Genomic DNA, 12,124 nt, shown 5'->3' with positions numbered 1-12,124 from the left:
TCCCTAGTATGTGCGCGTTATTAATATTATTATGTAACAAACCGTTACACTTAAATATTTTGTAATTTACTAACAATCTATGGATAGTTCCAAAATAAATTATTATTATTATTAATTTTCTGACGTAATAACCCACGCTGTTGCGGATATCACATATTACATCAACCCACTATAAATTCCGCTGCTGGTAACCATGTGCCGTAGAGTGACACGCTGGCCCTGTGTATTAAAGTATTCACAATACTTATACATAACTTTGTAGTTCCACAGGTATATGCCACCACAGGCGATTTGGACCGTGTCGACTTCTCAATTAAAGCCGAGTCACTGGAGAAACGGGAAAAACTGCTACTTAGATCAAATGGTTTTGGTATTTACCATTAAATAACAGTCTTACAAAAAATATACGATACACCTGAGGATATTGTCTAAAGAATATGCTAATTTGTTAAGTCATAGGATGTACTTTACCCGATCATATAAAATCCTGAAAACAAGCTAGAGTAAACGTGTGAAACTAATTATTTAACAATAAAATATCTAACTTTGCACTTAATTTTTTTTTATTGAGACATTTCTTTATATAGAACCTGCAAAATTTTAGTTTTCAACTGACACCCTATAGTTATTAAAGTCACATTTATCCCAAAATTTGCAAATTACTCAGCGGTTTAACGACACGCCGCGTATCTCGCTGCCCCGTCAGTCGCCTTCAGGTGCTTGTCGACGTTGGGTATGCGTCAAATTTTCTCCGCCTGTTCTAATTTTATCCATATTAATTTTCACCGCGCGGATTGCGGGACACACATCATCTCCTAAAATCTAGACTCGCGTTGAAATACCCCGCTTTAAGTAGCAACTGTTGTTCTACTGGGCTTAATTACACCGTTCTCTCGATATCACAAATAATTTTTAATACTGATTAATTATATTTTATTTTGGCATAGCAATCCTAAATATACTATATTCCCTAAATATACATACCTATATGGCAAGGGACAATTCAGAGGCCAGCGCGACAAAGCGCGATTTAGGCGAGAGCGACATAAAGTGCAAAAATAACAGTATCGTATAGAATAGTCGCACTAGCCCTAGTGGAAAGTTACTGTTATTTGGTTAAATTTACTTCCTAGTCGTCCCCTCTGCCGACACCAAAAGAAATAACTAGAAAAAATATTCTCAGTTGCCACCGATATGGTGTAGTAATAGATAATGTTAATAAAATCATAATGGTTTAATACTAAAATTGACGTTAACATAATGACAAACAAAACATTTCTAATTACTGCCATTAGCTACCTACGTAGCTTTGTATAGCTTAATTTATCACCTCTATTAATGCAGCGTAATTCTAACTTATGCATCTGAAAGCCATTGAAAAATTTGTGATAGTGACGTCATGTGATCTTCTGCGTCATCATCCGTGAGCTACACTTGATAGTTATAGGTATGTATCTACAATACAGGAATGAATTTATATCAGACGAAAATATAAATAGTAAGAGTGTGTGCGTTATTTATTTATTTATATTAACCGCCTCATTTGCCTCCACTCAGATTATGCAACTGTAGTGGGCTAGGCCCACATGGAATCTGTAGGAACAGTGGACTACCTATGTACTAAAGTTTGCAAATAACATAATAACATATATTTCAATACGATGTTTTCCTTCGCCAATAATGAAAGTGGTAATCTGTATAGTAGTAAGACTGCATCACAGTTTAAAAATCTTCTACAGATAGACCTAGCGTTTGGAATTTAATAGGTACATGCTTAATTTCTAGTTTGAGGCAGTGTACCTAATATAATCAATAGACAATTTATAATGCAATATAATGTTTATTATACAAAACGAATTAATATAATGAATATAAAACTATACGTAATTAAGAAGATACATTAAAATAAAATTAGGGTACACCTTTAAATTAATCAAGAAGCTACAATAAAATGCTAAAAAATAATGTAACTAAACAAGAAAAAACTTTACAAATAATTTTTACGCTCAATTTCGAAGGCAGTGCTGCATGCTGTTAAAAATAAAATTAACAATCATAATGGTTTTTTCTTACAATACTTTGCTTTCCTCTGTCCACGTGAAGCTTTTTGCACAGAAAACACACAAATTCTCGATCTTTTATTGCGTCGTTTGTTTGATACGGTCTAGTACGAATTTCTCGAACAAGTTTGAGGTTGGAAATTTTTCCATCCGTTTTATGTTCCAGGTATTCTTCATACAGAGTGTCATCTCGCATAAGTTCATTAATGTGAGCACTCAGTAACTTGACTGTAGGAAAATCTTCAAGAAGTATCGCAGATTTCTCATTCGGTAGCCAATCCTTTATCGTGGGAGACCCAAAGTATATCGGTACTACACCTAAATGTATCGCCCGCCAAAACTTCTCAGTCACATAATCATTACAAACAGCATTCTCCATCGCTATCATAAATTTGTACTTTGCCATAAACTTTAAGAAGTCGATCTCGTCTAATTTATCCATGTAGATGTAATTGAAATTGTTAAGGTGATTTGGAAATTCTTTGTTCTTTAAACAACGGCCATAAGAATCTACGCGCTGATATTTCATAAGCTCTGTGACATATTTGTCTCTTTCAACTGTAGTATCACAATCAGATTGTAGGTACAATATTGGAGATAATTCTTTTAAATAAAAATTCTTGACTGAAGTTTTAACATAATATTTTGTATTTGTTATGTTCTCCAAAGACAACATGTAATGTAATGGAAATGGTAGATCACTATATCTGCTGAAAGTGCTCGAATAGTTAAAAAGATTTAAATTTTGTTCGTGCACGAATAGCGGTGCATTGTTTGGTGACTCTGCCAGTGATAGACCCCAAATATGTCTCTCTGGATCTCTCGGTAGTGGCAAATCGTAAAACTTAGTACGACTTCCGTAGAATAAGTAAGCACGTTTAAGGTTAAATGGTAATATTATTTTACCAGAATAAATGTCGCATTTCCATTTCCTGCATTGAATGATTTGCGGATTCAAATTTAAGTCTTGCGTCCACCAAATAATGGCGGGGTTTTTGGTGTAGTTTAAAAGTGCTCTTTCATTGGGTTTATCGGTACCGTGTTTCCTGTGCGTCTCGGGCACATTGATATTTACATTTCCATGTGTGTGTCCAGTGTGGTCATGCGATGACGCGACCCACATCATGTATAATGTCAAAAACGCAAAAAACAATTCATATAAAGTTGGGTATTTTTGTTCCTTCAAAATTCTTCTAAATATACTGCTATTATCCATAGTATGTTTACCTTAAGCAGAAACGTAGTATTGAATGGTAAGCAAGAAAGCAAATAGATTCAAAATTTCTCAGCCAAATCTTAAAAACGTGAAGTAGAATCGTTGTGTGTGTTATTATTCGGTCCATGCCGTACCTGTGTGATGAGTATAACGACTTTGATCGCAGCGAACAAAATTCACGACATAGATGGCTCTCAACGTGTCTGTTTCTATTAAATTTGCATGACACGTGACTGTTGTTACTACGGGAAATCAATTGAAACTGACCTTGACTTGACTTGAGCTTAAATTGAAATCAAAGCCTATACTATGGAAACCAAAGGACATGTTATATTGACATATATAAATCAGACGTTATATGTACATGATGCATTTAGACGGTGAAAACATAAAACATTTTATTGTCTTTGTTTAACTACTGCGTGCCGTTGTAAGACAAAAGAGATACAACTACATTGATTTATGTCAAACACGTGAATCGAAAATACATAACGTCATCTTTAATGCCAACTGTCCTCATTTTACCATTTTTCGAGTACCCTTTGACATCCGTATCCGGTTGTAAGTACATCAAATGTCAGAACCAATGTTTGGCCAAATGTTTGTGGACAAAAGTATTGACAGTGAAAACAATTAAGTATTGATAAAAATGCGTCACTGCAGTATTAAGGGCTGCGGCAGTAGAAAAAGCAGAAATCAACCGCATGTTACGTTACACCCGCATGTGTTATTTTTTTGCCTATAATATACAATAGCCGAAATATCACATGTAATTAGACTGATTTAAGTAGTTTATTCATAAGTCTTGCCGAATTTTGCTTTGGTTACTTTAGATTGCCTGTTTGTTAGTTTATTTTGATGATTATTGATATCGATTATTTTGAGATAGTGTTGTTCTTGTAAGCAGACATATTATCGATGTTCTGTTATTGAAACAATTCACTACGAGGTTTTTATTATTCCATTATTATTATTTTTAAAGTTTACCTACAAATGAAAAAAAAAGAAAGAATGGTTGGAAATTATAGGACTGCCGAACATAAACATTGGACCAAATACCATCTTCCTTCATTCGATCCATTCAACTTTAAATAGAACTTTGAATATAACTAGATTACATGATAATGCAATTCCATTGTTACATTTATAGGTAAAGAACTTTATATTTAATTTTGATTGAAATGGCTCATTACTTGCCTAGTAATAAGTACTACTTGGTACTTGGTGTAACGGGCTGGTGTCCGCAACTCGACGACAAGGCGCCTATTTTGAGTAATAAGTAATAGCCTAATATTTATCATACTTTTATTACAGTAAACTACACAAATTTGCAAACATAAAACACAGTAACAACAGTTTCAACATTCAAGCCTTACATTTGCATGTCGATAATTGACTTATCTTTAATTATCAGAGACGGTAAATACTGCTTATTTTTTTAAACGTTACGCTTTTTTAAAAAAAGCGTGCTTTTTAAACCCTTTTTAATTTAAACGCTTTTTACTTAGAAGCTAATAAAATAGTTTAGAAAAAGTTTAATCGCATAAACTTTTATGTTATAAAAAAGCTTGCAACGTTGTTGTGTTAATAGCGAAACGCAAGAGTAGACCATTAAAGGGTTTAAGATAAGTAAGTTTTTTTGTAAAAACGAGTTATATATTTATTTATGACATAACATTACTATATTAACATTTTGTTCATTGGCGTTTAGAAGCGTTTAAAAACATAAGTTGTTTAACTTTTGTAGTTGTTAATCGTTGAAATGAAAACATTGCTTATTTTTTAACGTTAAAACCTACGGACAACGGCACATCACCTCTAGACATCTACGTTTATATTAAAGGAATTAATTATTAATTGATTACGCAGAACTGAGAATAAAAAGTCCAAGAACTATTTATGTACATATATGTATTCTGATATTCGCACTATAAAAAGTGGTTTACTGCTAGTATTATTCATTTAAATTAAATTTAAAGTGGCAAGTAGAAGAAAAAGTGATACGCATACACGTGCGTTTCTGTGTAGACACCATACTTGTATGGTAGAAACGGACAAGTAGGTTTTTTTAAATATGGCTACTTAACAGAGTTGGAAAAATCATGATTTTTTGAAAAAAATCCTAATTAATCACTTTTTTTTATTTTATCATACAGTTATAACTATATTTTTAAGTAAAACGCAGTAATGTAAAAGGATAATTAACAGCGGCAAACTAGTTATTTTGTTTAAATATTATAATGGTGATCTTGATTTCTCAGATGTAAAAGACCCTAGTCTTTAAAATATTATTGTATGATTTTATGTTGATTTCTATGATAGAAAATAAAATTAAACACATTTGATTAAATCACTGATTTTTATTGAAAAAATCAATTGATTTAAATCACGATTTAAATCATGATTTAAATCAAAATTATTTAATCGTGCCAACCTTGCTATTATATTAGCAGTTAAAGAATTCCAAGGACTTTCATTATTTACACTAATTATAACAATGATTGTATAATAAACTAATAAGTATAAAAATAAAATATTTTGATTTGGGCAATATTCAGCAATAAATTTTTGAATAGATTCTGAATCCTTTCTGTGCTAAGAACTCGTAGCTTTTTGAAACTTTGTAGTCACCATTAAAGCAAAAATGGGTAAAAAAACCATTAAAGAACAGTATTTCAAAATACACAATATTTTATTAAATAATTAGTAGTACTACTAGTTACATATAAATATATCTTTGAGTCAAATTAAAAAAAAAAAATATTTAATCTTTTAATGTATTTGCTAAAGACTTAGCACAACCACAAAATATCTTTGGTATCATTTGATCATCGTAGCTACTTATATTACACCTATTGTAGACTGTTGATGAAGAACGGTAATTCTTATCTTGGATCTCTTGCGGCGCATAACAACAAATAGGGCTTTATTTTGCGTTACTTCATAATTTTATTGTACAACGCATTTACTACATAACGTGCTGTAAATTCCCATGATTGTACCCATGAATTCGTCTGCTCTACTTGTTGTGTTAGAGCAGATATGGGCTTAGGACAGTCGTAATGGCGTTTCGTCACAATGTGAACTGTATTCTTATCTTCGTGAAGTTTTTTGCACAAAAAGCATATAAATTCATTTTCTATTTCTCTATGCCCAGTTTGGTAAGGTCTTTCATGCAGTTCGCGAATAAGTTTTTGGTTAGAAATCTTCCTTTTCGTTTTGTGTTCAAGGTATGCTTCATACAATTGGTCATTTCTTAATAATTCATCAATGTGCTGACTTAGTAATTCTGGTGTAGGAAAGTCTTCAAGAAGTATAGCTGAATTCTGATTAGGCAGCCAGTCCCTTATTGAGGGAGATCCAAAGTAGATAGGCACCACACCAACATGGATTGCTCGCCATAGCTTTTCTGTTATATAATCTTCACATACACCATTCTCAATAGCTATCACAAACTTATATCTCGCCACAAAGTTCAGAAATTTAGTATCGTCTAAACTGTTTAAGTAATCTTCATTTTCACCTTTTACTCCACTTGGCAATTCTTTGTTTCTTAAGCAAATACCATAGGAGTCTATTCGTTGAAATTTTTGGAGAGACAAAACATATTTGTCTCTTTCAGTCGAAGCTTCACAGTCAGATTGCAAATACAAAATTGGGCCTATCTCTTTTAGTAACAAGTTTTTCTGTTGTGTTTCAACGAAGAATTTGGTACTTGTCACATTCTCTAAAGACACTATACTTTGTAAGGGGAATGGCACGTCGCTGTATCTACTAAATGTGCTTGAGTAGTTAAATATATTCAGTATTTTTTCATGCATTAACTCAGCTACATTTCTTGGAGATTCTTCATGCGATAAGGCCCAAATAACTTTTTCAGGCCGTCGGGGTAGCGGCAAGTTAGAGAATTCTATACGACTAGCGTAAAACAGGTAAGCACCTTCTGTATTGTGAGGTAACATTACCTTCCCAAAGTAAATGTCGCATTTTGAATTGCATACTTGTGCGTATTTTTCTTCCCTGTCACCTTCTGTCCAATAAACTATAGTAGGTCTCTTTAAGTAACCTAAATTTTTAATTCCTCCTTTTAGTGGTGTGTCTTTAGAATGATATTCTGTATTGACTTTCTTATCTATAAATCCCCACACAATAGAAACTATGTAGAATAATACAAAAATGGCAAATAGTTTGTACCGTATAAATATCTTCAATAGTTTCTTACACAAAAATTGTACACTTTGCATTGTTTGTTTATTACAAACACTTTTAATATTCTTAAACATTTGTGTATTTGTGAGAATATACTTTGATTACCGCAATTCTTGAATACTGTATTTATTAAAATAAATTTAAGATAAGAGACACGAACTGCTTAAATAAATTATTAAAAAAAACCCTAAAACAACAAAACGAACACTTTTAAGTGCAAGGTAAAATGTTTGTTTATTTATTTATTAATTATTAATAGGCTTGAAGCTCATATGCCTATATCAAAGCTGTGTTGAATTTTACAAATTCAACAATGAGCTGTAATATCAGTAACTAAATGTTTTTAATTGCATGAAGATAATTATGATTATGTTGATGTTTTGTAAATTTGATGACACAAATTTTGTTTTTACAGTTTATAATTAACATTATGATTTGGATGGAGATTGAGTGTAACAATGCAATAGGTATTTGCAGGTAAGCAAGGACTAATTAAAAATTACAAAGTACATATTTGTTCATGTCCACAAGTCAATTTACGTTGGCACTTATCCCATATTGTCCTCCAAAATGCGCCCAAAATCGGTAGAATAGTTATCCGCGGGTTTCTCTATAATTGGCTCACGGTCTACAGTTAAGAAGAATACAACACTTCCAACAAAATAACTTTTATCGATGTAAATTAAAGAAGAAACTATATAAAAAGTTTTTTAGCAGGTAATCTCTAGCAATAAACTTTTACAAAAACTGACACTAACCATAAAAGGTTTCTGAATGCCAATGCTTATTATCACATTGCATTTTATATATTAAAATATTAAGTACAAGTTGTGTACAAAATACAAATTACTAAATTGATAAATTCACAATCACATATTAGAATTCACAATCACAAATTAGAAAGATAAAGTGATCTGAAAAAGTCATCAAATGTCTCGACTTAGGGATGATCCGATACATACAAGCAAATACAAGTAATCGATACTTTTGTTTCGATACCGAGTACTTTTAGCATCGAATCCCTTATTTCGATTTTTACTGGATATCGGAAGAAAAATATTGGTATCGAATCGAAACGCGCACGCGTAAATATTTAACCTTACCATGGTTACATGGTATAAAATAAAATATTATAGTTGTGGATATTTGATGAGAGTTTACTGGATAAGTACTGAATGAGGATTGACTGACTCTGGTTGACTGGTGAGGTTTACATTTTGTATGAGCTACTTATACTAATTTGGTACGTGTGTTCTATGCTGATGCACAAGGCATGATTGTAACTTTGCTTGTAACAAGACGTGCCTGAATGTCGGAAGAGGGTTAGACATTCTGGCACGTCTGTGGCTGGTACAATCCCACTTCCCAGGAAAAGATCTAGTAGATTTAGTAGCAGTAGAGCTCCTTGTGAAAGAGCTCGTCCAGGGAAGTACTGCCACCTTACCTATTTCTGCCGCCAAGCAGTAATGGTCACATTACTGTGTTCCGGTTGTGAAGGGTAAGGGTGCTGGTGAAATTACAGGCACATGAGACTTGTCAACTTATGTCTCAGGGTGACGGGCGCAGTGGCAGTGCCCCCAAGATCTTTGTAATTTAAAGCTCTTGGTGGCACTGCAACTGTTATGGGCAGGCGTGTAGCTTACCATCAGGCACACGACTTGTTCGTCCCGTTACTTAATGTCATAAAAAAAAAAAAAAAAAAAAAAAAAAAAGATCATCTTTTTTCCAAATTTATCTTTCCATTTTCACCGTTTTACAGAAAACAAACGCAAACCGCGAAGTACCAGAGTAAGAAAATATATGTCTACGTAAGGTCCCTTTGAATGAATATTACTACATACATCTCTGCGAATGAGCAAAGTTCACAAAGAGAAGTGGCGGGTTCTTACATAGTTTTGTGGGTTTTTGTATTTCAGTTTTTATATAAATTAATGTTTACTTTAGGTATTATTAAGAAAAATTCGCAGTAATAATCGATTATCAAAATCTCGATTAATTATCGATTGTATCGATTTAGCTATAATACTTAAAAAAAAGAACGTTTATTTGTTTATTGTGTAGTGCGTGCTTGTTAAAAGTTTATTACATTTTATTATTATGGCGCCGCCAAAATCTAAAATGTGAACATATTTTATATCTCCCAAAAACGTATCAATATGAGTTAGTATCGATACTTTTGAAGTAATCATATGATTAGTATCGCATGACGAATTGGTTACTACTCATTTGAGTAGGTGTCGATACTTTGCAGCTTTGGTGGTATTGGAACATCCCAACTATTATCGGTCACAAATGGATGTACACAACACTTAGACTATGTTTCCATCCTCTAAGACACAACAGCATTGTCTTGTTTTGTCACTGTCAAGTTGACATTGAAGTTGAGTGTTGCCAGGTCAAATCTGAAAATCTGTATATGTTGCACCAAAAAAGCAGTAGATTGAGGAAAAAACACAGTAGATGCTGAACTTACCTGATTTTCTTCAACTTCAACTGATTGGTTTTTTTAACCGACTTCCAAAAAGGAGGAGGTTCTCGGTAATATTTTCATAATAATTTATTGCATAGACATATGATAATTCTCTATCTTATTAATCTTTTCTATCTTAATAATTGTATTTATATTACTCCTAGCGGGAACCTCAATCCTACATTTGACAGCTGTCATTCCAATACAATCGCTAAGAAAAAAAATGGCGGGAAACTCGAAAGAGAAAGGCTAAAGGTTTATTAAAAATATTATTTTTGGAAAATATAAAATGATATTTTAAATAGTTTTTTATTTACGCATTTTTTAGATCTGTGATTGACAAATACAACGAGGACCAAAAAAAAATTAAGGGACGATGTTTTGCGATTGTGCCACATTACCAAATTTTGCAAAAACTTCCATTGTTCTTCCACAAACAAAATGTTTATTGTGTTCAAAGAGCCACAGCTTTAAAGTTTGCATAGTAATTCACGCTAATGCTAAATGTAGGTACTAACTGACGTGGAAAATATTTGGCTATTTCATCTACTTGCCTATTTCTAAGGGTGCGCACACATACCAGGCGCGCTGCGACGTTAGTACGGAGTTACCATACTTGTTCTTAATGTATTGAGCCATTATTACACGCGGTAAACATATTCCAGCCGATGGACTACGCACTGGAAATACGACCCTAATGGCAAGGACTTGAGTATGATTTCGAGTGCTTTAAACCACACTCAAATCCTGACTTGAGCATTGAGTAGAGTTCTAGAATACGACCCTTAGTCTATGCTGAGTTTCAACGAAGTATTTAGGACTTGTCACATTCTCTAAAGACACTATACTTTGTAAGGGGAACGGCACGTCGCTGTATCTACTAAATGTGCTTGAATAGTTAAATATATTCAGTATTTTTTCATGCATTAACTCAGCTAAATTTCTTGGAGATTCTTCATGCGATAAGGCCCAAATAATTTTTTCAGGCCGTCGGGGTAGCGGCAAGTTAGAGAATTCTATACGACTAGCGTAAAACAGGTAAGCACCTTCTGTATTGTGAGGTAACATTACCTTCCCAAAGTAAATGTCACATTTTGAATTGCTTACTTGTGTATATTTTTCTACCCTGTCGTCTTCTGTCCAATAAACTATAGTAGTAGTAGCCTATATCGAAGAGTAGGCCTCTTTACGTAACCTAAATTTTTAATTCCTCCTCTTAGTGGCGTGTCTATAAAATCGTATTCTCTAGTAACTTCCTTATCTATAAATCCCCACACATATGAAATTGTGTAGAATAATACAAAATGGCAAATAGTACTTCATAAGTATCTTCAATAGTTTCTTACACAAAAATTGTGTTTAGCATTTTTTGTTATTACAAAAACTTTTAATATTCTTAAACTTTTTATGTATTTTTGAGAATATACTTTAATGACCACAATTCTTGAATACTGTATTTATTAAAATAAAATTAACCTAAGAGATAAGAACTGCTTAAATAAATTACTTAAAAAAAACACTGAACAACAAAACACACACTTTTAAGTGCAAGGTAAAATGTTCTAATCCGACAACATAGCAAACAAAATGTAAATTAATAAATCAAAAATAAAGAAATTAAAAACCCAACGACTTTAATTGCGACATTATTCAAATGCGAATAATCATTGTTCGTCATTGGTTAATCAAAGTTCCAATAACTATCCACCGCACAATTATTTAAATAGTGCATCACGACACAAATTCAAAGATGAGCTTTAATATCAGGACCGTAATGTCTTTAATTGCATGAACGTAATCATGATTCCGTTGATGTTTTGTAAATTTGAAGATCTTAATTTTTTTTATTTACAAAAAGCATAATGATCTGGGTGGTGTTTGAATGTAACAAAGCAACAGGTATTTACAGGCAAGCAAAGACCAATTAAAAATGACGTACTACAGATTTGTTCATATTTAGGAGACGATTTACTGTGGCACTTATCCCATATTGTTCGTTCAAAATGCGCCCAAAATTGATAGAATAATGTTATCCACGGGTTTCACTATAATCGACTCACGGTCTACAGTCAACAAGAATACAACACTTCCTGCAAAATGACTTTCAACGATGTAAATTAAAGAAGAAACTATACAAAAAGTTTTTTAAGTAGGTAGTCTGCACCAATA

At 32.7% G+C, this 12,124-nt stretch overlaps 1 protein-coding gene across 2 annotated transcripts; it reads right to left on the bottom strand.

Annotated features, from left to right (window-relative positions):
• Nucleotides 1-2,046: 2,046 nt before the first annotated feature.
• On the bottom strand, nt 2,047-11,992 carry LOC113233827 (alpha-(1,3)-fucosyltransferase 10-like). Of its 2 annotated transcripts, none has more exons than XM_026469044.1 (2): nt 11,895-11,992; nt 2,047-3,287 (listed from the first exon to the last, which is right to left on the bottom strand). In XM_026469044.1, exon 2 carries the CDS (start codon nt 3,274-3,276, stop codon nt 2,047-2,049), a length of 1,230 nt encoding a protein of 409 aa, XP_026324829.1. In that variant the 5' UTR covers nt 3,277-3,287; nt 11,895-11,992. The 2 variants fall into 2 exon arrangements, with proteins under 2 accessions (XP_026324829.1, XP_026324830.1); XM_026469045.1 differs by lacking the exon at nt 11,895-11,992 and adding an exon at nt 6,166-7,447 and having other exon boundaries at nt 3,050-3,287.
• Between the last annotated feature and the right edge of the window lie 132 nt (nt 11,993-12,124).

This window comes from Hyposmocoma kahamanoa, unplaced genomic scaffold (assembly GCF_003589595.1).
Source record: "Hyposmocoma kahamanoa isolate Upper Pololo Valley unplaced genomic scaffold, ASM358959v1 80, whole genome shotgun sequence".
Classification (NCBI taxonomy): domain Eukaryota; kingdom Metazoa; phylum Arthropoda; class Insecta; order Lepidoptera; family Cosmopterigidae; genus Hyposmocoma; species Hyposmocoma kahamanoa.
The sequence above is the reverse complement of the archived record's forward strand: the minus strand, read 5'-3'. Positions and strand labels throughout refer to the sequence as shown.